This window comes from Alnus glutinosa, chromosome 8 (genome assembly GCF_958979055.1).
Source record: "Alnus glutinosa chromosome 8, dhAlnGlut1.1, whole genome shotgun sequence".
NCBI classification, from domain to species: domain Eukaryota; kingdom Viridiplantae; phylum Streptophyta; class Magnoliopsida; order Fagales; family Betulaceae; genus Alnus; species Alnus glutinosa.
This window is the reverse complement of record NC_084893.1, coordinates 4,542,924-4,563,560: the sequence shown is the minus strand read 5'-3', so window position 1 is coordinate 4,563,560 and position 20,637 is coordinate 4,542,924. Positions and strand designations below refer to the sequence as shown.

The following is a 20,637-nucleotide window of genomic DNA, read 5'->3' as shown; positions in this document are numbered from 1 at the left end:
GATACAGCAGACTAACCTCACTTTCCAACACTTCAGAACTGTTACAGAATACCCAATCATTTTCTTCCAAACGGCCAATTTGCTCCATGATCACTGCCAAATAAGCAGAGTGACTTGCAGGCTGCGCAAGAAAACCTGGCAAGTCAGAAATGGCAAGTGAAGGAATGCCAGGCAACAAGAGGGGCTCAGTTTCTTGCTCCACAGGCAAAGTCAGACGACCAAGATGGATATGCCTGTACATGGAGCATACAGAAGCAGCATTAGTTAAGAATACTGCTGCATAAATGCCAAATTTCCTAGCCACATCAAGAGCCCACGGAAGCAAAGAGTCATAAACGACACAGTTTACTGGTGAGGCTGAGTCGCTGAACTTTGATATGAGCTCTGCTAAAGTTTTTGAACCGACTGATATAAATGACTCCAAGTAGGCTTCCACGCTAGGAGCTTGCTTAACCCACTTTCATCATAGCCATCTGAGATGGGCTCGACGCCTACTGTGGCTGAATGAATGGAATTGACTGTGTAATGGGTGGTGGCTAGAGTGGCCTTGAGCCCTTTGGAGGCCAGCCGTTTGGCAAACTGGAGGAGTGGGTTTATGTGGCCTTGGGCAGGATATGTGAGCACAATGACATGACCTTTTTGATTGTTCATTTTCTTGTTTTCATTGATAATCCACAACTTTGTTCGGTGGATGGAAGATATAGGCCTCATTTCAGGTGGAGGGCTGCTACACTTACAGCCAAAGTCCCACACCCATTTTTTACACCTTGACGTGGCAGCAGATACATCACATACTTTTACTGTTTTTTTTTTTTTAAAGAAAAAGGGGCACATCACCGGAGGAAAAAAAACAAAAAAAAACAAAAAGAAAAGAAAACAAGAAAGAGGAAGAAGAGGGTGGTGAGGGGAGAGCGGCAGCCTAGAAGATGGGATGGCGCTGGCGGTGGGAGGAGAGGCCGGAAACCGCTCACACCGGCCGACCACCTCGACCCCGACGTGGTACCTCTGCCGGAAACCCGAGTGTCCCCCTCGCAGCCTACATGGAATATCGGCCCGACCCGCCTCACTCCGTCACTCTCTCTCTCCAATAGATCTCTTCGGCCGTCCCGACCGTCGCCGGCGACCCGTCTCCCTCCGTCCCAGATCTCTCCGGCCATCCCAAGCATCCCCGCCTCCCTCCCTCTTGTTCTCTTCGCCATCTTCGGCAGATTCACCTGCCGGACGTGGTACCCCTACCCCGACCTCGCGCTTCGCCGGTGAAACTGTCTCCGGCCGTCCTGAGCTTCCAACATTCTCTCTCTGGAGCTCGGCGATCCCCTCTTGTTTTCTTTTTCTTTTTTTTCTTTTTTCTTTTTTTCTTTTTTTTTCCTTCTGTTAATGTGATGTGCCTCTTTTTCTTTTTCTTTTTTTTTTTAAAAAAAAAGAAACAAAAAAGGTGAAAAATGTGTTGTAGCTCCTGCCACGTCATGCTGTAAAAAAAGAAAAATGTTAGATTTACAACACCAATACAATAATTGTACAACAATTCCTCACATGAGAGTGGGTCCCACATACTGGAGCTCACTCTTATGTGAGGGGTTGTTGTGTAGTTGTTATATTGGTATTGTACAAGAATCAAATCCCGTAAAAAAATGGGTGTGGAAGTTTGAATGTAAGTGTAGCATTTTCTTTTCGGTGTCCTTAACATATTACAATATTAAATAAGAAATGCTGGGGTACTTCCTAATGTACACTTCCAGTTGTACATTGGAATTTGAAGACTATTGGTTTTTGGGATAATCTGGATTTGGACCGGAGCCGGTTAGTTTAAGTTGAAGGGTAAATTTGTCATTTTACATTTTTTTGAACAAATTTGTCCTTACATTTCATCTAACTAGCTCATTTTCAGTTCAAATGAACCGGAGAGAATTCAAATGCCTAATCTAAAGGCTTGCACAAAGATTCTGACTTTTAAGTCAATTTAACTCCATTTCAAATTTCAATACGACACAAATCTGATAAGCAAAATTGTTACCCCTACTTAAAAGCCAATCATACAATTGGTCAGTCCTAATTTTGAAAATTGAAAATTGAATAAGGTCCGCTAGATATGTAATCAAGCTAGATGGGATAGAATCCACGTAATTCCACCGTGGAAAGTTGCACTGAATTATGGAAAATTTTAGATTTACAACACCAATACAACAACTGTACAACAATCCCTCACATGAGGGTGGGTCCCACATATATACTGGGGCCCACCCTCATGTGAGGGATTGTTGTGCAGTTGTTGTATTGGTGTTGTACAAGAATTAAATCCCCTGAATTATTGCAATCCATGTCAGAGTAATTCTACACACGTTATTACATTTGAATTTTCATGAGAATTTTGTGTTCCAATTGTATCTATTTTTATATGAATATTCAACAACTAACCACTAAAGATGCCGACTTAGAGCATTTGTAGTAAACTCGCCAAAATTTTTTCAAATTTAAAAAAAAAAAAAAAAAAAATGAGCCAAGAGTATGTAATCAAGTGTTGACCCCATCTAAAAAAAAAAGAAAAAAAAAAGTGTTGACCTCAATAGATCCTTATAGTTGCTAACTTTAGGATGAAGTTAGCACCTAATTAGATATGTGGTTGCTCATAGATTCAATAATATATTTTTTTTAAGGTGATCCTATTGAAGTTGTTCCTTACCCTTTTCTTTCTTCTTCTTCTTCTTCTTTTCTTTTATTTTTTTATTTTTTTATTTTTTTATTTTTTATTTTTTAATCTAATTGATTTAAGGAAAATGTTACAAAATGATCCTTACCACTCTTGATCCCAAAGGAAGAAGAAGTGGCTGATCCTATAAAAGAAAAAGAGATGGACTCCCCAACAATAGATCCAGAACAAACCAAAACAATGTTGAAATATATACAAAAGTAGAAAAGAAGACAAGTAAATGATCTGATCCTTTCATGCGAGTTGCATGGAGGGATATTTCCGAAATCTCGAGCTCGTCGTCCTCCCAAGTTTCCTGTGCCCCTTCCTCGCTCGGGAGTTCATTGTCTTCCTCATAAATTCCTTCGATCAGAAACAGCTTCTTACACCTGTGCCCCGGGGAGAACTTGTCGTCACAATTAAAACAGAGGTCTTTGTCCCTCCGTTCCTTCAATTCAGCCGGACTCAACTTTTTGATCACCAGGGATCGGTTCCGCATAAGGCTTGCGGATGGTAAGGGCGGTGTATTCGCCTGGCCCATGGTTCTCTGGGTGTCGTAGGAATAAGAGGGCCGTCGTTGCGCTGTCAACCTTGCCTCATACAACCGTGCCAGTCCCGCTGCAGCCGTGAGAGTGGGGGGCCGAGAAGCTTGAACTTCCGGCCTTATGCTCTCCTTTAGCCCACTAATGAAACCGCTAACCTGCTGTGTTAACGAGAGACGTCCAGTCCTGCTCAGCAAACGCTCGTATTCCCCCTGGTATTCCCGCACCGTCCCCGTTTGACACAGCTTGGTGAGATCACCAAAAAAATCGTCAAATTGGGTCGGCCCATACTGCACATGCAGTCCGTTCTTCAGGGTTTCCCACAAAACTTGCTCCTCACTTTCCTTAAACAGTTGATACCATAGTTGTGCCTCTCCTGCCAGGTGATAGGCTGCCAACCCCACCTTGTCCTCCTCGGCAGTCCCTTGAAACTCAAAGAACTGTTCTGCCTGGCACACCCAACTTGTTGGGTCTTCTGAGCCGTCAAATTTTGGAAAATTTAACTTGGCCACCTTAGGAAAAGAGTTGCTGGATTCGGTCCGATTGAATCCTCCAGTTCGGCCCCTTGAGGAACTTGCTGCGTTGCTCTGTTCTTCCTCCCGATGACTCGGATTTTTAAAGAGAAAAGCGCTCAGCATCTCCTCTAAGCGCTTCTGGCCCTCGGCTAACTTCTCCATATCCTTCTCCACGCGCTCTAGTCATTGCTCCATTGCTCCGGAACTTGGCTCTGATATCAAGTTGTTGTGTGTTTGGGTTTGTGATCGGGTTATTGGCCTATGGGTGGGCAAACCGGCAGGATTGAACCTCTTGGATTTACCTATGGTGAAGGGCAATGAATGGATACGAGTTATTCGAGGTACCTTTGCCTCCTAATTCAACCTCAAGAGTTGAGAATTCTAGGGTAAATTGATCATACTTTATTATGAATCAAGATCTCTATATATAGAGATTACAAAGCAGAATAGAAGTTGTGGAATTACATCAAATCCCTTATTCCTAGGAATTCTTTCTATAAAGGAATTCTCTTATTTATCAATACCCTATTCTAGTGGAAATCAGTGTTCCTTATTCTTAGGAAATACTTTCCTTACAAGATGATTTCTTTCCTACCGAAAAGTCCTGCTGGAAGAGCACCGACTTTCCCATTCTTAGTCTTCTCTGCCTCAGCCGCCACTTGTATCCTCTCCCTGAACCCTTGCGAGGCCTTTGCTATGTGTTCGCTGCTTCCTGCCCACGCTTCCTACGTCGCACATAGGTCCGTAACACTTTGAGTCTAACATGTGTTCTAGTTTTCTACACAATCATTACTTGTTTGAATATCTTTACTCTAGAGGAGGAATAAGTGCAGCTTAAGGATGTGGAACTGTTAAATACCACTGATCACTACCATGGTTTCCACCATTGCATGCTCAGGAAGTGTACTGAGGCCCTCTCATAGGCAAGTGGGCATTGCCTCCTTCAGACATGAGAACTATTGAACTAATCAATATATGAACACCTTGATTCTAGCTAAACCAATTTCTTCATCTGTCTCATTCGCAATGATGTAAACAGCTTTGTCAATATTAAATGTCAATGGTGTGGGACCCATTTAAAATTATTTAGATACAGAATAAGCTTGAAGAAGCTGGCTTAAGAATTCTAATCAGACTTTACTTTAAGCTGTAACTGTTTTCTTAATCTAACATACATTTCAACCAAGCAAAAAAAAATAAAAGTTCATGCAAATGACAACTTCTGCAGGCATTTAGAAGACTCTATGAACAAGTTGATCTTGGATGGGTTTATGCCATTACCAAATATGAACCTGTAAGTTTCTTTGCTCTTTCTTATGTTTCCTGTAGTTCAATCGAAATGCAACATCCTGTAGACACAGGATTTTGGATAAAGCTCCCTTTTCCTTTTATCTGTATTTGTACTTAATGCAATATCATGCATTTAACAGATTGCAAAAATAGCTGATGCTGTATACGGTGTTTGGGCTAAATATCGTCTTCCAATCACAGGTAAATTCATATTGCAAAAAGATTTTGTGTGATAACTTCTCAGTTTCTTGGATATTACATACTAACAGGCCACACCAGCCTTATGACCCACACATCCAAATCAGTGACTATTTTACAGTTTTATAATTGGGATAAACAATTATTTCTCTTTAAAACCTTTGCATCATCCATGGACTGTAAACCCTATCATTGGTTATTTTTGTACTATGAAAAATTCTCTTTGCCCTTTTAACTTCTCTTTATGTGCATTTTCAAATTCAAACTAGCCTGCTACATACTTCAGAGGAACTATGTGATGCAAACTTATAGCCTGTTTTGTCCAGGTCGACCACCTTTAGAAGAGATTTTGGAGGCGCGAAAGAAGAACAAGGTTAGCATACTACATATGCATTACCTTACCTGCATGCATTAAGACTTTTAACTGAATCTTGCATGCGTGACAGTAGAATATAAAGCGAGATTAATGTCATCTCACCTGTTTCTCCTAGATGATATAAAACTTATGCTGATTAGCTGACATACTGATCATGGTGGATTTCATACAGTAGTGTAACAGAATCTCCTAAAGACAAAAAAGGGCCTGAATTTTTGAAGTAAAAATCAACTTCTTTTTTGTCAACTACGGCTGATAAAGAAACCTATTAACTGTGCATTTCTCTTAATTTCCCGTGCAAACTTCAAGTTGATGCGATTCCCTCTTTCTCCCCTTTCTTTCTTACAAGAGGCTTGCACGATGTATTTTGGATCTCTGCGTGTCTCATTTAACAGAGCCTTATCAAATTCAATTGTATAATGGGCATGAAACCCAAGGAAATGAACCATATCCCATCTCCCTAATCCTCCTTACATTCCAAAACTATGTTTTACTAAACGATTTTGAGATAGCAAAAAGGTTAAGTGCTACTAAATTGGGATGAACAGGAGTATATCTGATATAGAAGTTTAATTTCTAGTGAGATATAGATCATGAACATTAACTAGTAGAAATTGCAATGCTAGCTGAAGCAGTTTCTCTTACACCTAGTTCTCCTCAATAAACACAACAATTATATATTTGAGGTATCTGGTGCTGATCCATGTTTGGGTTTCTGTTTTCACTACAGGGTGAAGCATGTAATGACAAAAATGCTTGTAAAACGTGAACTTGCTCAATACTTGCCAGAAGTAGAGTTTTCAGGGCTCGCTCTTTATTTGCTTCCATATATCATCTTCAAAATTCAGCTGTATCTGTGCTCATATCCAGAAGCCGTAACAAGATAAAAGAGGCGTGGCAGTTCCCTCAAAATACTCTCTTTGCCTCAAGAAAGAAAATACATTTGTAGTCTTTTTTTCAATCTCACTGCTACATAATTTGGTATAGCAATACGAGTGTAAATTTTAGATTCATCTACATTTTTCAAGTAACCATCAAATTGTCTAGTTGATATGTGCTCTTGTTATGATATTAAGTATCTCACATGGTTTAAATGCAATCTTAACTACGTGTATTAGGCTCTTTAACACCCTCTCATTGCAAGCCGATTTTCAATAGCAAGTTATACCCAAAATTTGTATCAGCTCTCATAATGCATAAGTCATGGTACTAGCTTTTGTCGGATAACAAAAAGAAAGAGGAGATAATCAAGAAACCCACTATAGTCTAGAGTTACTACTTCAGAGCTTTTGCTCACCACAAGCCACTTCCCGCATTGAACTTTTGATACCTGATCCTGATCCATGATGTTCATGGAAATTATTGTTTGATATTAAGGTTTGTGAAATGTAATTAAATAGTTCTTGCTGAGGAAGTAGTACACAGTAGGATGTTTTGTTATGACATTTCAAAGTGAACTCTTTACAGAAGGATAGATATGTTAAGTCGGCATCTGTTGCATTGACAAGTTGAATCCGCCTGAGCCTCCACATCTACTGAAAAATAAATCCTTTAAAAAATAAGGGTTAAATCTAAAAACGGCCTTTGTGGTTTTCGTGTTTATCAAAACACTCCCTACGTTTTAAAAAGTAATAAAATTGGTTCTTGAGCTTTCTAAGTTTATAAGATTAGTCATTTCCTTCACATGCCGTCAGGCTCATTTGCCACCTATATATCTTTGTCATATCAGCATATCCCCTAGGTATAACTTAAATAAGATATCAAATGACAAGATTGCAGGGCATACCCATGCAATGATCTTTAATACATTTTAATCTAAAGTTCTTATTGAACATTGAAAGGGCAAAACATATCCCCGAAAAGGTATCTGCTGTGCCCTACTTATTATCATCTAAACAAGTTTATTATGTTCATCTAGTGCCATCCAGGATCAAGCTTTCTTCCCCTCTCCTTCCACCAACTTGCCCACAAAATCATCAATGTTCTTATCCGAGCTTCCACCTAAACTAACAGCTCCTATTATAAGATTTCTCCATTTAGTTGCATTCATCATTATCTCTTCACCTTTTTTTCCTGCCATAACTTCCCTTATACAGATCTCTAGCTCATCCCTGGTGACAATCCCCTCTTTGTTCTTCTTAGCCTTTACTCCCACTTGCCACAACTCCTCGATAAACTTAGCATTAGTAGGCTGGTCACTCCACTGTGGCAGTGCCACCATTCGCACCCCTAGGCTCAAGGCCTCCATTGTTGAGTTCCATCCACAGTGTGTCACAAAGCAGCCGACGGCCGGGTGTGCTAGCACCTCTAGTTGGTTGCACCATGGCACAACCAACCCTCTTTCTTCTACTGAATTAACAGTTTCAATTGATAACTTGTTTCTGGAATCCTTTGCAACCAATAGAAAATTCATGTTGCTCGATATCAAACCCCATGCAAGTTCTTCAGCCTGCTTAGCTGTGATGTCTACCATGCTTCCAAATGATACGTATATCACTGACTTTGGTGGTTTTGTCTCTAGCCATGTCAAGCACCGGTCGCTGCCAAGCTCCCAGAGACTGGCTCCGTAAGCTCTGTCTCCACTGATCTGTTGGTCTAGGTAGGCTGATGGCACCATTGGACCGATCATCACCAAGGGCCATAGTCCCGACATGGCTTTCACTAGCTTTTCAACGGCCAATGAAGAAAATGAGAAAGATATATAAATATGCTACACTTGTTAGAATATATGATTGTAATTAGATTTGATATAATCTCCACCTATCATAATTCCCCTAAAAATACGAGCCATTTGTAATGTAAATACAATCAAAGAATAAGAGCATAATGTAGCCTATCAGACTCTTTTCCAGTAGTGAACGTAGGTGTCTAACATCGACCCACCCATTGTCTCCGTTTTTTCTATTTCTTCCGCTATTTTTTTTTTTCCTTCTATTTCATTATGAATTTCTTCAACACTTACTGCTCAACATATTAAAACTAAAATCTAGAATTTTGATTAGATTTGACCCCAATCTATTTTTATGACTTTTTGTAATCCCTTACATAAAGATTCAGAAAATACTGGATCTACACCGACACAAACAAATTATTGATAAAACTCCAAAATGCCATTTTCTTTTTGTGAAAAGTCCATGGGCCATTAACACTCTCAAAAGACGCATTGAGAAAGAATGGGGATAGCTTATAAAATACCCGAATAAAGAAAATCTTAACGATGTAGAACACTTTAACACGCCCCTTCACGTAAGGCAACTAATGGCCAAACACTTGAACAATATCAGGAGGGAAAGGTCTTTCATCGCAAGAAACATGTGGCTCTGACACCATGTGAAAAGTCCATAGACCTATTGACACTCTCAAAAGACGCCTGGAAAAATGAGAGGATACCATGATTTATAAAGTGCCAAGGTAAAAGAAATCTTAACGATGGAGGACACTTTGACACTTTTGAACCAAATTTTTTTTTTCTCTTTATCGTTCAGGAAAGACCAAAAAAAATAAAAAATTAATGGAAGCAAATATTCTACAGAATTTTTCTTAGATTGGGTTCCAATGAAGGAAAAAAAAAAAAAAAAAAAAAAAAAAAAAAAAAAAAAAAAAAGCAAGCACATGCTATATCCAACATCATCATCTACTATAAGACAAAAAATTTGAAAAACCTGGCATTTCTCCATCTATAATTATATTTCATGCTTATCCATTGTCCAGGATAATTCTAAATATATTGAGAAGCTCTAAATTATTTTTGAAATTCCTTGGTCTTCTGTACTCATATCAAAATGAAAAAACTTTGCTTTTCCTTTTTCATCTTCGTATTTTTCTTCATTTTCCCTCTCAAAATCTTTTGTTTTCTCGATTTCCTTAATATGTTTCCTTCTCTTGATCACCTACCTATATAGCATCTATTCTTTATAATAGGATAATTTACCTCAGGATAAAATACAGCAGACTTACCTCACTTTCCAACACTTCAGAACTGTTACAGAATACCCAATCATTTTCTTCCAAACGGCCAATTTTCTCCATGATCAGTGCCAAATAAGCAGAGTGACTTGCAGGCTGTGCAAGAAAACCTGGCAAGTCGGAAATGGCAAGTGAAGGAATGCCAGGCAACAACAGGGGCTCAGTTTCTTGCTCCACAGGCAGAGTCAGACGACCAAGATGGATATGCCAGTACATGGAGCATACAGAAGCAGAGTTTGTTAAGAATACTGCTGCATAAATGCCAAATTGCCTAGCCACATCAAGAGCCCACGGAAGCAAAGAGTCATAAACGACACAGTTTACTGGTGAGGCTGAGTCACTGAACTTTGATATGAGCTCTGCTAAAGTTTTTGAACCGACTGATTTAAATGACTCCAAGTAGGCTTCCACGCTAGGAGCTTGCTTAAACCCACTTTCATCATAGCCATCTGAGATGGGCTCGACGCCTACTGTGGCTGAATGAATGGAATTGACTGTGTAATGGGTGGTGGCTAGAGTGGCCTTGAGCCCTTTGGAGGCCAGCCGTTTGGCAAACTGGAGGAGTGGGTTTATGTGGCCTTGGGCAGGATATGTGAGCACAATGACATGACCTTTTTGATTGTTCATTTTCTTGTTTTCATGGATAATCCACAACTTTGTTCAGTGGATGGAAGATATAGGCCTTATTTCAGGTGTCCTGAACAGATTACAATATTAAATAAGAAATGCTGGGGTACTTCTTGATGTACACTTCCAGTTGTACATTGGAATTTGAAGACTATTGGTTTATGGGATAAACTGGATTTGGACAGGAGCCGGTTAGTTTAACTGGAGGGATAAATTTGTCATTTTACATTTTTTTTTGGACAAGTTTGCCCTTACATTTCATCTAACTGGCTCTTTTCCGGTTTAAATGAACTGGAGAAGATTCAAATGCCTAATCTAAAGGCTTGCATAAGGATTCTGACTTTTGAGTCAATTTAACCCCATTTCAATTTTTGCACGATCTGTAAACTCAATACAAAATTAATAGATTATGATTGAAGAGTCTTACATGTTTAATCAATAGATTGAATTATGATTAACTATTATAATTTTATACCCGTATCTCGATACAACACAAATTTTACCACCTACTTAAAAGCCAATCATACGATTGGTCAGTCCTAATTTTGAAAATTGAATAAGGTCTGCTAGATATCTAATCAAGCTAGATGGGATAAAATCCACATAATTCCACCGTGGAAAGTTGCACTGAATTATTGCAATCCATGTCAGAGTAATTCTACACACGTTATTACATTTGAATTTTCACGAGAATTTCGTGTTCCAATTGTATCTGTTTTTATATGAATATTCAACAACTAACCACTAAAGATGCCGACTAAATGAGCCAAGAGTATATAATCAAGTGTTGACCCCAATAGATCCTTATAGGTGCTAAGTTAAGGATGAAGTTAGCACCTACAATTAGATATGTGGTCGCTCAGAGACTCAATAATATTATTTTTTTAAGGTGATCCTATTGAAGTTGTTTCTTACCCCTTTTTTTTTTTTTTTTTTTTTTAATCTAATTGATTTAAGAAAAATGTTACAAGAGGATCCTTACCGCTCTTGATCCCAAAGGAAGAAGAAGTGGCTGGTACTATAAAAGAAAAAGGGGTGGACTCGCCAACAATAAACCCTGAACAAACCAAAACAGTGCTAAAATATATACAAAGAGTAGAAAATAAGACAAATAAATGACACTGTCCTTTAAAGGGACCGTACAAAGCAGTTTCATAAGCGAAAGATGTACAGAATAAGACAAGCCTATTTATACCATCACTTGGGATCAACAACAACTATCCGAAGGAGGCTGAAGTGATAAAAGCACTGTAAAAGTCTAAAACTGAAACTACAGAAAAGAAAAACACCAACACAAATTCAAATACAAGAGTCTCCCCTAAAAAGAGACAATAACCCAAGTAAAAAAAAAAAAAATCACAAAAAACAACACAAAAACAAAAGCCGGAACAAAAACAACAACAGAGGGCCAGTTGAGGGAAGGGGAGTGAGAGTTGCCAACGGTGGTGTGTGAGAGCAACTTGCTACTGATGGAAGGCTTCTCACCAACAAGAAGCGCAGGAGCCGCCGAAATTCGCCGCAAGCCGTGGTAAGAGAAGGCTGGGGGGGCACATGGCCACCACGCTCCAGAAAGGACCCTAGCGTGTGAGTGCCACGCTTCGATGTGTGGGCGGCGATTGGGAACACAACGACCATCGGTGGACTTGGAGGACACTTGCAAACCCATTGGTGAGGCACCTGTCATGCAATAATAGACAGAGGAGCATAGATCTAGATCCAAAGATTTCGACCTTACAACCTATCTAAAAATCACACAGAACATGATGAAAGGAGATAGGGGAAACTAGTGAGCTCTGTGTTGTAGAGACAGAAAGCATAAAAAGCAATAAAAAAAAAAATCGCCAATAATAGATCCAGCAGGATAGTGACCTCGTAAGAGGCGGAAGCTTCAGGAAAGGTGGGAGGGAAGCTTTTGGCTTCCTTCCCATGGCCTTGGACGCATAGAGTAGTTGTTTGGTTAGAGAGAAGGCAGAAGTTCTCTCTCTAGGAGAGCACCGTTTTTACAATTATATAACCAGTTGATCTAATGGCATGTCCTCTCTAAGTTGTTTCTTACTTCATTAACAAGAAGTTGCCTCTTTATTGGAAATTATAATCTTTCATCTCAAGCGTGTCGGATATTAGATTTTATGTTTGTTTGGTCCTTCCGCAAAATTTATATTTGTACAAATTGGCTTGCGTGTAACTTCGTTAGATAGACTGCTTTTATTGGCAAAAGTGAAAGCATTCCCATTATCTTCCCACCACGTCCTTACCCTGGTGATCGTGTTTTCTATTTGCAGGGGCGGAGTGGCGGACCTACCTTAGAGGTTGAGGGTCTTTGGTAACTCCTAAATGGCTAAATGATTTGGCTTTCTACTCTACTACTCTTTGTATCTATGTATTTACGTTAAGTTCAGACCCTACCCAATAAGTCTTCGTTCTGCCCCTGCCTATTAGTAACCTCAACCCTCCTTATATTATAATTCCAAGCATCCAGTGGACGCCACAAAGAGTAGTCTTCTTTCAAAACTGCCCATGGTTTATTATAGGCAGCTTGCAGAAATAATAAAATGAGTAAAACTTGTCATATGAAATTGCTTGGTTAAGACTGACTGAAGGAAGAATAATGATTTCAGAATACCTTTATTGAACAAATGATTGCGTGCAAAACTATTATCTGACATGAAAGCTACAGAATATTAAAGCATCTTCCGGGTAATGTTTGAGCAACAACAAACACCACAAACTTGCCCTGATGCTGTGAAAAACTTCTACACATTTACAGCCTGATTTCAGCAGATAGAGAGAGTTCTCTGATCTTTCACCAGTTGGCGAAGACACAGGAACTACCATCGTATTTACATCTAATAAGCTAGACCTCCAACTTGTCTCACTACAACTGCACACAAAATTATATGGGCAGCACTCTCTAGCACTAAATTTTGCAAATGTAACCTCTATTTTTTTTCTTTTTTTTTTTCATTACTGTATCTCTGATATCCTCGAACTCAGTTTCTTATTTTTACAATTCACAACCTTCCGAATTGAGAACCATTTAAACACGCTGAATACCTTCGTCCATCGCGTCTGAGCAAGAGCAACAGCTGTAGAACGTGCCGCTGACAGGAAGTCGTCGACAGCACTTTGAAGATCCGAGGATGCTTCTAACTCAAGGTTCTGAGAGTGATTGGCAGTATCAAAAAATTGCAGATGATCCTCATCACAGAAAGCTTGAGTCATGGGGTCTGTGTCACAAATCAGGGAGCTGGTGACTTGGCCTGGGAAACTCAAAGCCTGGTCATATCTGAGACCCATACTGTCAATATTGTGCAAGGCATACTCATCCAAACCACTAGTACCCCCAACAGAATAGATGGTTGAAATGATATCTGGAGAAGACGCACATTGTTGTGTATAATCAAATCCACCAATCTTGTGAGAAGCCAAAAACTTGCTCCCATTGGAACTCTCTGTCCGGGGTGAGCTCGCTGGGTAATGAACATCAGTTAAGTGTGAAGAGCCACCCACAAGCGATGCCTCCTCGTCGTAAGGGATGACTTCCTCCCAGTGTTCGAACGCAGAAATCACCAAGTTGTGGGCATCCGCCTAATGGAAAAAGTTGATCATAAGAAGTCAGACATGACAAAGAGAAAGGAGGAAATCAAGGAAAAGAAAGCAGATCTGAGGTAATAAGAGGAGTGCCTTCTCAGTTTCAGACAGCTTATCCAGAGGAACATACTGGCATTCTGAAAGTAGTCCCCTCACTTGTCCCACACTATTAAAGACCACACCATTTTTCTGTTGAGAGCTTGGAGGGCAGTACAAGAACACCCTCTTATCAAGTACACATGTCCGAGCATGATCCACAGTGACTTCCCACATCTTAGCTGACATACCTGTGCCAAGTATCTGCACATTTCCAAAACAACTACTGTAATTACTCCATTCAAAGAGAGCTGGACTGCTTCATCTTTTTTGTGGGCTTGGAAATCCTCATATTAAGCTGTGGGAACTGTTCAATTTGTTCAGGAGCAATTTGTATGAGCATAGATGAAGCATAAATTCTACTATTACGTAGGTTTCACAGAGACCACTTATTTGTACCCTAAATTCTAAGAAACAGAAATTCACCCTAGCTGCAGACCATACAAAGGAAATAGACAGAGATTTTGGTGTCTGGCGTAGCCGAGAGGGATCCACCAGATCAATCACAATGAAACTAGAATTGAGATGTTTCTATAACCACCCACCATCCAAATCTCAAAAGAAACCTGAAGATCTAACTATAGCCATATCGATACATCTTCAACAGTGATACACACCATGTCTGAGTCAACAACACAAGGTAAAGTCAAAATGTCCTTATTCCAATGGTGCACCGGCAAAATTGTCCCTCGTGAATGCTTCTATCCAAAAAGAAAACACCCAAGAGTATTTTTTAATCAGGATGTCTCCATTGTCCTCAATAACAAGGAGACATCCTGATTAATCTAAAATAAGGGCAGTTCAAATCAGTAATCTCTTTCTCGTTTTCAGATATTTTTACAATTACAGAAAGTATATATATAAAACAATACATCACCCTTTATAGAATATTTAAATGCAGGAGATAGTACCTCAAATTCAGACTTCCTGACAGAATCAGCAAGGATTATTAAAAAATAAAATTAATTGAAGTGAGTGCAATTTTAATTACGTTTCTGAGCCTTGGAGGGTCTATGAAGAGTAGGGTCAAAAAATCTCTCACGGTGTTGATGTTTTCCCGACTCAAACGCTTGTGGAAAGCTCCGTCTTTGCCAATCTTTTCTAATCTCCATACTTCATCGATCAAAAAAGGAGGGTGATGCTTCTTGTACACTGCAACCAGAATCAGATGTTACAATGGAGTTTCATTTCAATATCTTTCTCTTGAGTTACATTAGAAACCTAACATGCTAACAATTTTTATCAACTAAGTTTAACTTTATAGGCTTCAAGCTTTGCAAGAAAATCATGGAAAACAAGATAACAGATTCTTCACATCACAAGACCAGATATTGAACTCCTTGAATAGACTATAATCATAATGCTATGCATTTAATTCTTCTGGGAAGCTATGTGGTACGACTAGTACTCAATAGCATAAAAAATGAGGGGGCACAAAAATAAAGGATGGAGATTTAATGTTAAATAAAAAAAAATTAAAGAGAGACAGAGACAGAGACAGAGACAGACAGAGAGAGAGTAAAACAAAGGACTTAAAGATTTTTTTAGAAAAAAATAAAATCATGGCAACGAAAATAAAATACAACACCAACCACTAAAGCAACTAAAATATAATTTTAAACTCAAGTGTTGATAAATCAAACGAAAAGAATATCAAAATAAGTGTGGAAGATGGTGTCTTCGTGTCTGTTATGATGTATATGGAGAGAAACAAATGATAAAACTTTTAAGGATCGTGAGAGGACGTTGGAGGAGATTAAATCTTTATTTTTCTACACTTTGTATCTTTGGACAGCTTCTTTTGTTTTTCCTTTGGTGATTAATTATCAAGAGTTCCTTGTTCTCTTTTCTCCTTCTAGTTAGGTATTTTCTCTTGTATATTACCTATGTACTTGGGGTCGCCTTATGCTTTTAATGACATCTCGATTACTTATAAAAAAAAAATTAAAATTAAAGCAAGTACTCACATTCTCCGCGGTGATCCCTAACAATAAAAGATTCTGTCTTTGCTTCTCTTACTCTTACTCCCTCAATATTGTCAACAAATCTTACCCCTAGCCTGAACTTACGGCTTCTCGTCCAGCTTGAATTATCTGTAAAAGAAATCTCCCCCACCACACCAATGCCATCTTTAAGATTTACAAACGCGTCTCCTGTAAGTAGGGGTTTCTTTCCTTCCCTCTCTCTCACAATGTTGTTTTTAAACTCTTCGGTTGTCCAATTGTCATGCTCATCACCATCAAAATCACCCTCAAGAACTACAATTTCCACCTTGCCAGAGGATTCTGGCCCAGAAGTTACAGATTGCGCAGTATGAGCATCAACCAAAGCTACTTGAATGTTAGAACAATCCTCTCCTTCAATTCGAGCTCCAGTAAATACTGGAAGAGATAGATTGTTAATGAACTTCAGCTGTAAGCTTCTTGACTCCGAAATATGTACCTCATTCCCACAATTCCTGAAAAGAATTGCAAAAGATGTGTCATCTATCTAATCTTATTGCCAAGGGTGGTTAACATAACAACCCTTTATTAAATAATCCTAATCACCAGAGTATCATTTCTTACTGTTTCATGCTGTTTAAATGCTTTCTTAGGGCCAATTCAACTTCCTCTTTGACCTGTAAATGCAAAACATCAATGAGTATTGACCAATTATCCAATAATCAATGAAAACTGTGACAAATATATCTTCGGAACAGAAACAGCTGTAAGATATGGTAGCTAACAACACATAGAAATGACAACTGAGTGCTTCAATCCACAGATTCAGATATTCAGTCACATTCATATCCCACAACTTAGAAAGGATACAACATTTGCAACTACTGTAGAAACCACCGCAGGCAGAAAGAAGAACTTGAACACAATTTGGCAATAGTTAGTTACAATTTCTCCATTGCACCAAAATGTTATCTAAAACCTATGTTCCCATAGGGCCACAAGTGAAATCAGAACACAGTGTTCATATGCTAAAGAAATCCTTATCTTCACACAAAAAATAGACTTCATGGTAAAATGAACTCCTAAATCTTTTTGAGGAAAAATTATGGAAGGCAGCAAAATAAAACTGGTCTGCATAACAAGAACAATAATGAATGGACCAACTTTAACTGCCCAAGCAACAAGAATTTAAAAGGTACTGGAAACAAAGAAGTAGAATAGAAAAGCAGTAACTTCACAGCTCTGTAGTACTACATTAACCTTGCATGTATGCACATAAAAAACCTAAGTCAGGCAAATCCCGTATTATTGATTTCCAAGATCAGATGATTATTTAGGAATTGACTCATTGGAAATCCAGTAAGCACACAGAATCTCAGTGCATTATTGCTCCGACATGTTTAGAATCCAAAAGTAGTTATGACAGTTTAAAGTTAGGCACTTTTGGGATTTATGAGGTAATAATACCATCATAAGCTTCACCAGTCTCAAGAAAAGAAAAAAAAATCCACTTTTATTTGTAGTATTTTTGTAGACGAAGTTCACTATGTCTAACAGAGAATCCAGTCCTAGATCTTCAAGTAAATTAAGTTAGCATTAATGGGTATCATGTGACATACAGAAAGTCCATCTGAGGAAGGTGAAAACCTTGACTTGGAGAACATGGATTAATGTGCAACCAACATCAGGTTAAAATGGTCTCTTAGGAAGGAGAGCACAGCCGTCAGCACTGGAAGGATACCTGGTGTCAGGCTATAGTAAGTGCCATCATAGAGTGGGCTGACATGCATGTTAGCTGCAGCTTGCAAAGCCAAGGTAGTGTCTGATGTCTCCAATGTTTAGAAGGGTCTATACTCATGACTTCTATCAATCTTAAGGTAATGATGTGTTTATCAAGTTCATAGGATCTTAAAATAGTTCCTCTAAAATACAGAATTATATTTCAGTGAATCAACATGGACAGAACAAAGAAGTTCTTCAATTTTAAACTGTAGAACCCATTATCACAAAAAAAAAAATAATCTGAGATAATAAACTTACCACTCTACGAATCAAGGGCTCTAGAATTGGCTCCAGCAAATTCTGGACTGATTGCATCTTGATAACCTCCAAGACCACACTAAACAGTATTAACAAAATCATTAGAAATCAAATTTTATGGGGAAAACTGCCTTCAGTTTGGTCCAGTATACCTCATCAAATACATAAAAATTGCACTAAAGTTCTTCATATCAAATGCACATCCAGTTCATACTCAATAACAATTAGCATCAATTACTCCCTAATTTCTTATTTAATGCTCATGAAAATTCCAAGAACCTTTTTTTTAAAATGACAATTCTAAAATCATTTCTTCATGGCATTGAGCCAAGTTCACTCACATTTACAAGGAAAAGCAATTTTCACTAACCAGACAAAACAGCGTTATTCTTCAATTAGAAACCATTTTCTGCTAGAAACCATCTTCAATTAGAAGCCAATTTCTACTATTTTCCCCTAGACTTTATAACACCCATATCCATTTCTAGAAACTGAAAACAGCATCAATTGTCCAACTCATGCAACCATATGGGACAGGAGATGCCAATTGGTCCAAAGACCATTGGCATCAACTCTCCACAATATCAAGCAAGCAGCAATCAAATTCCGTACGGGAAAGACACATTGAAGGAAATTTTCCACTGAACAAGCAAACATAGTTCAGCTTCTTCTTTTTTTTTTGAAGTAATTGGCCCTAAGGAGAGGGGGAGGGGAAAACATAGTTCAGCTATTACCAAACCCAGTTCAATTTACTCCATATCTCCACTTCCTCAAGAACATTTAAATCTTATATCACAAGAATACATGACATGCATCAACAATTTTCACTAAACAATCATAACCCACCTCCTTTCACATACAATATTCCACTTAGCCTCAACAAGAATCCCACTACCAACAACAGAAACTAACAAACAAAATAAAAAATCAAAGCTTGTATTAAATAAGCCACTCTTACTTCCTGAAAGTAGGAAGCCTCCTACGCTTATCCTCAGAACCACTCCCTTCTGGATGGGCCTTCATATCCTCTTGCTGTCTCTTCTGCGACATCATCCAAGCCCAGCAACACCCACAACACTATTTGGTGGGTGTTGAAGCCAAACGTGAACGACAACAATATCCAAAGAGACCCACATGCGGCGCAGCGATACCAATAAGAACGAAACAGCAGTATATATATATATAAATACAAATGGCACAACACACAGAAGTATAGTAAATGGCAATTAAGAGGAAAAGTCCAAATTTTTCAAGTACTTTTGTGTCATCTCCCTATCCATTGTCTTAATTTGGCTGCGTCCGGGATGCTTCTCGGTCATGAGGCTCTCCCATCGTCTTCTTTTGCCACTCTTTGGCTCTAAACCAACACGCCACAATGCCCCTTCGGCTTTGCAGGCACAGCGTTGAGGATCTTTTGTGTTTGTGCGAGAGATGCAGAGCCTTGTTGAGGGGTCCACGGAAAGCGCGTGATGGACTTGGTGAGAACGGGTCCACGTCAAAACGCGGATTTTGGTGAAAGAATACGTGTTATTAGTCCAATGTGTTTTTTTTTCCTTTTTTTCGTTTTTTTTCTTTTCTTATTTCTCGCGTGACATGTGGGTTTCGCTCCTGACATTGGATTCCATATTTACCCATATATATAACGTCTCCTTTTTAAATTAATCATTTAATTGATAGGACTTATATGTAAATCTTGTTAATTTTATAGTTGATTTAAACCAAAAAAAACAATATATATATATATATATTTCTTTTTTCTTTTTTCTTCTTTTATATCGAGAATCTCTTCAAATCATGGTCACTTTGTATATCCACCTCTGTCAAGTGAATTCGGGACCCATGCCTCGCACCCCTCTCAGCAAAATCCGGTTGAGTTGCGGGCTTTGCACAGGAGACTGAACCCAAGAAAGTTATTTTGATGTGATATATATGTAAAATAATTTTTAAGAGTGTTTCATTTTAAAGTTATTTATTAATATATTTGTCACGAAGAATATAAAATAAAAAAGCACAAACAAACATAGTCTGCCAATATTACAGAGTAGAAAAATACAAATCTTAAATAATATTTATCATTTTTATCAACTTAGTAGTTATCTCTCGATATTTATTAATTTTAAAAATGATAAATACTAGTTAAGTGAAATTTAAATTATTTAATTTAAAAATAATAGTTGAGATTTGAAGAACTATACCCATTAGGGAATTTGCTATTCATATTTAAGCACGCCTAATGCCAAACTATTCATTTTAAATAGAATCAAGTTTTTTATATGATTCAAAATGATAGTGATCGATGAGACAATGTCATTTCTAATCTATGACAATGATAAGATTGAACTAATTTTGTTATCATATGATAAGAATACTCTTGTTTCAATAACTTTTTTACCATACAAACTTTGCATATCATTGATTATAATTTGAATGAAATGAACAAATTTCATTCAAGTTGTTGTGTAATTCAAATAAAAGTGGCTACTCTTGATTACTTTTAGTGTATGAAAATGAGCAAGTATAACTATTCTTATTGTAATTAACACGATCGGAAACATATAGAAGTATTTGTCCAACTCTCGTTATAAATAGGAGCATATTATATTGTAAAGATCAACTTAAATAAAGAAGAACAATAGTCTTCAATTATGACTGGGTGATAGACTTCAACTGTCTTAGGCCACAGTCTTCAAATATAGCAGATTTTTGAACTCTTGATATATTTAACACATTCAACTACAATATATATATATATATATATATATATATA

The 20,637-nt window shown here is 38.2% G+C and overlaps 2 protein-coding genes and 1 long non-coding RNA gene across 6 annotated transcripts; 1 reads left to right on the top strand and 2 right to left on the bottom strand.

The window, feature by feature from the left end:
• Window positions 1-4,971: 4,971 nt before the first annotated feature.
• Window positions 4,972-6,728, top strand: LOC133874661 (uncharacterized). Its single transcript, XR_009901345.1, has 4 exons — window positions 4,972-5,037; window positions 5,174-5,234; window positions 5,558-5,604; window positions 6,338-6,728. It is a non-coding gene; the product is annotated as an uncharacterized LOC133874661 (long non-coding RNA).
• A 514-nt stretch (window positions 6,729-7,242) lies between these two features.
• On the bottom strand, window positions 7,243-10,229 carry LOC133875587 (UDP-glycosyltransferase 74F2-like). Its single transcript, XM_062313763.1, has 2 exons — window positions 9,565-10,229; window positions 7,243-8,272 (listed from the first exon to the last, which is right to left on the bottom strand). Exons 1-2 carry the CDS (start codon window positions 10,198-10,200, stop codon window positions 7,538-7,540), a joined length of 1,371 nt encoding a protein of 456 aa, XP_062169747.1. The 5' UTR covers window positions 10,201-10,229; the 3' UTR covers window positions 7,243-7,537.
• A 2,566-nt stretch (window positions 10,230-12,795) lies between these two features.
• On the bottom strand, window positions 12,796-19,289 carry LOC133874896 (calmodulin-binding protein 60 A). Of its 4 annotated transcripts, XM_062312796.1 has the most exons (8): window positions 19,128-19,283; window positions 18,829-18,947; window positions 17,871-17,949; window positions 16,455-16,507; window positions 15,855-16,345; window positions 14,879-15,039; window positions 13,885-14,091; window positions 12,796-13,788 (listed from the first exon to the last, which is right to left on the bottom strand). In XM_062312796.1, exons 2-8 carry the CDS (start codon window positions 18,921-18,923, stop codon window positions 13,165-13,167), a joined length of 1,710 nt encoding a protein of 569 aa, XP_062168780.1. In that variant the 5' UTR covers window positions 18,924-18,947; window positions 19,128-19,283; the 3' UTR covers window positions 12,796-13,164. The 4 variants fall into 4 exon arrangements, with proteins under 4 accessions (XP_062168780.1, XP_062168779.1, XP_062168781.1 ...); XM_062312795.1 differs by having other exon boundaries at window positions 18,829-19,283; XM_062312797.1 differs by lacking the exon at window positions 18,829-18,947 and having other exon boundaries at window positions 19,128-19,278.
• Window positions 19,290-20,637: the final 1,348 nt, after the last annotated feature.